General features: G+C 34.0%; 1 protein-coding gene across 1 annotated transcript; it reads right to left on the bottom strand.

Moving 5' to 3' along the window:
• Positions 1-258: 258 nt before the first annotated feature.
• LOC117326574 lies at positions 259-966 on the bottom strand. The gene has a single exon (XM_033883333.1). The coding sequence runs from the start codon at positions 964-966 to the stop codon at positions 259-261; it is 708 nt and encodes a 235-aa protein (XP_033739224.1).
• Between the last annotated feature and the right edge of the window lie 2,554 nt (positions 967-3,520).

Raw genomic sequence — 3,520 nt, 5'->3', positions numbered from 1 at the left:
TTTCATTACAGTTTTAAAACATGGCAAATCAATGACATCTAAATCATCAGTTTTGGATTCACAGAGACATAAAATATCAAAACTATTTACAAATTCACGAAACTCAGGATATTGAGCTTTTCTCACTAAGCCACAAACATTTAACGACAGTATTTGTATTGTACATGCATTATAGTTACTTTTTCCACCACCACCATATGTATTAATCGGCTCGTTTGAAACCAAACTAGTGTCTATATTTTGCCCTCCGGCGCGTCCCTATTCGTGCTGATTTGAAATCACCCGTCTACGTTTCGAGCGCGGTTGTTGAGTGGGCGTATGCTGACTGGCCATGGGCTGAACATCCGGGCCCTTATATAGTACACCATCTATGTACAGCTGATCTCTGTTCAACACAGTTTTTTTCCCGTTTTTCCTAGCTTCTTTCGCTACCGGATATAAAATTTTCCTTTTGTCTTCAATTTTCTTTGGAAACTGTTCGTTTATACCAAAATGTGACCCTTTTAGTTCTTTAGCACTCCGCTTGACTCTCAGTAAATCCTTGTAGTAAATAAACTTTGCTATGATTGATCTTGGCCGTGTACCGGTACGCCTGTCGCGTTGGCCGATTCTATGGACGTTGGCCATAGCAATGTCATGGGCGTTTACAATTTTGAGTTTACTTTCAATGAAATTTTTCAATGTTATTTCATCATCATCTAGACTCTGATTTTGGTCCCAAATTTTCTCTGGAATACCTGAAAATATCAGATTATACTTCATGCTCCTGCACTGTGCATCAGTAGCCCTATCTTTCATTTCCTCTATCATTTCGTGCAATTCATCAACTTCATCTAGGACTTCATTTTCATTTTTTTCCAATTTGTCAATGCTTTTCTTCATGTTTGTAACGTTTCTGCCGACTGTATCATTTGCAGCCTTTACCCGATCCATGATATCACTGTTACCCTGTATGTCACTTTCCATGTCCCTTATCTTATTTTTCATACAACTGATATCTGTTTCTGATCTTTCTACCCTCACAGTTAGGTTGCTGAGTTTTGTGTAGAATCATCTGATCAATTGTAATTGATATTGACACAAAACATCTTCACACCCTTTAATATTATTTGATGTGTAAAATAATCTGTATCGGACTATTGGCCCCATCCACATGACGATTCACCGGATGTAACAAAATGTAGGCCGATCGTAAAGTGTAGTTGTACATGTGAAAATACTGTTTAAAACTATTGTTATAGTCATTTGCCTTTCTTATATATTCTGCAATATATACATTGATTAACTTTCATAATATGCATATTATTCAGACAATCCAAATTGTCTAAGTATGTACGTGCCGTTTTGTAATCGGGTGCATTCTAATAAAACATCGTCCAACCAATTATATCCGGAATTTGACCGGTCATTTTTCGATCAACTTCTCCAAACCGAACCCTCTATAAACCGAACAAATAGTCATGTCCCATGCATGTTCGGTTTATAGAGGTTCCACTGTATAAGTTCCTTCTACTTCCTTTTTTCTCCTTCCACCTGAAGTCTTTCTGTCTTTCGTTGATACAAGGCGTGTATTGAAACCGTCAAATAAACTATCTGCATCTGATGAGGAGGGGGTTTAATAATCTGACATATTTAACTTGTACCAAATTTACCTTCTTAGTTCTAGAATCAATAAAAAAGTTTAAAAGTAAATCAAAATTAATTAAGATGTTACAGTTTGAGTATAATTATTTATGTTTCTTGGAACAGAGTAGTAGACAGATATTTGAATACATGTACTCTGATAATTAAAAATCCTGTCACTAAGGAATTCGTTTTAATTTCTCTCCCCATCTGTCTGTTTCTGAATAATAATTAAAACTTGTATTTCTATAACAACGTCGAGAGTAAGTAAATGTTCTTGTTAAGATATTAATTAGATTAAAAGGGTAAAAGACGTTGCAATTTATCAATACAAAATCTCATGCAATAAGATAAAAATGATGTCACAGAACACAAAAAGACAGGAGGGGGTCCAGAAAGCCGTATGAGCAGCGAGAAGTTTGCTTTTAATATCAAATTAACTAACTTCATCATGTCCAAGTTTAAAGATTTGTTTTGAAAACCAAGATAGATTTTTGAAATACAAATTCTGCGAGGGGTCATCCTGTCAAGACCCTGTAGTTATGAATGGTGACCCCGATGGCCCACCCCAAACTACAAACTCTGACACTGCTTTTTCGCTATAAAAATGAATATCTTTTTATACACTTTCTGCATAACAATATTGTCGGCTCGTCAAAAATCCCGTTACAGGTAAAAAAATTCGACAAAGCCATACTTTAGAGAACGATAAGAATTAACAGAATAACATAAATCGCACTTTGATATTTTATATTGCATATTTTTGCATCCAAATTTAGTGAAGCATGAAATCGACATAACAACGTGACCATTAACGGTATTAGTGAAGCTTCACATTTCGATAGTGTCAATTTCACGTTCGTCAAAATGTGACTTCACATTTTACTCAGATTCTCATACAGATGTGCCGTTTTGTTTTAATAGGTATAAATTCTTGCAACTTAAAAGATCCTCCTCTCCCAATCTACACAATAACACAAGATAAGACATGATGGCACAATATTAAATGTATAGCATAACTCCTTATAAATATTAATATTCTAAGTATTGTAGGAAAGGAAAGAAGAGGAGGCAAGGGAGAAATACAACCAGGGAGATGTTGTGGTTGCCTAGTTTTCCCACTAATTAGGTTCGAATTTTTTATTTATTAATTGAAAAAACAGCCAGTAAGATAATTTCTTTGAAGTGGGAGGTCAGAATATCTCCCCATAGAAGTGTATTGACGACTTGAAACAGGCTGGATACCAATACCCACCAGATAATTAAATAAAGTAATTCGTGGATTTCCAAATTGTAGTCAAATGAATAAATAATTGTATGCATCTTCATAACAGCAACCGCAATGGCCAATAGTGATGGACATATGCTTTAATGAAAGTTGACCACTACATATTATTTCTTTGCGTTTTTCAACACATCAGAGAAAGATTACAAAACAATACAATGTCATATAGTATGACACAATACACAATTACAAAAGTACATGTCCATTACGCTTAATAGTCTAACATACACGACAAGACAATTTGTTTATTCTCGTAAACATATATGTATACGTACACTTTAGTATTATTTATTATATTATAAAAATGAACATAACGTCATTTTGACAGTACACAATAGTTCATGTACGTTATAAATAGACTAAGACATAAATACACTTGTTTTAATTCATGCTAAAAGAATTGTCAGATATCGGTTACCAGCTTTCGGGTATTTAGATAAAACGGGTGTTATATGTGATATTTTCATACTAAATGCTGACAATAAGTCTATTTTCATTATATTACTACCTATATAAATTGTATTCTACTTTGCCTTTCTTTTTTTATAATCGTTATAAGTATACTGTGTCGCTAACACAATCTATATAATATATATTTGTGGAGAGGGCTTT

Source organism: Pecten maximus, chromosome 4, assembly GCF_902652985.1.
Source record: "Pecten maximus chromosome 4, xPecMax1.1, whole genome shotgun sequence".
Classification (NCBI taxonomy): Eukaryota; Metazoa; Mollusca; class Bivalvia; order Pectinida; family Pectinidae; genus Pecten; species Pecten maximus.
This window is presented reverse-complemented; position numbering and strand designations above follow the sequence as displayed.

What these genes read in the sequence shown, in the direction of transcription:
- LOC117326574 (XM_033883333.1), bottom strand. Translation starts at nt 966, where the DNA reads ATGGAAAGTGACATACAGGGTAACAGTGATATCATGGATCGGGTAAAG.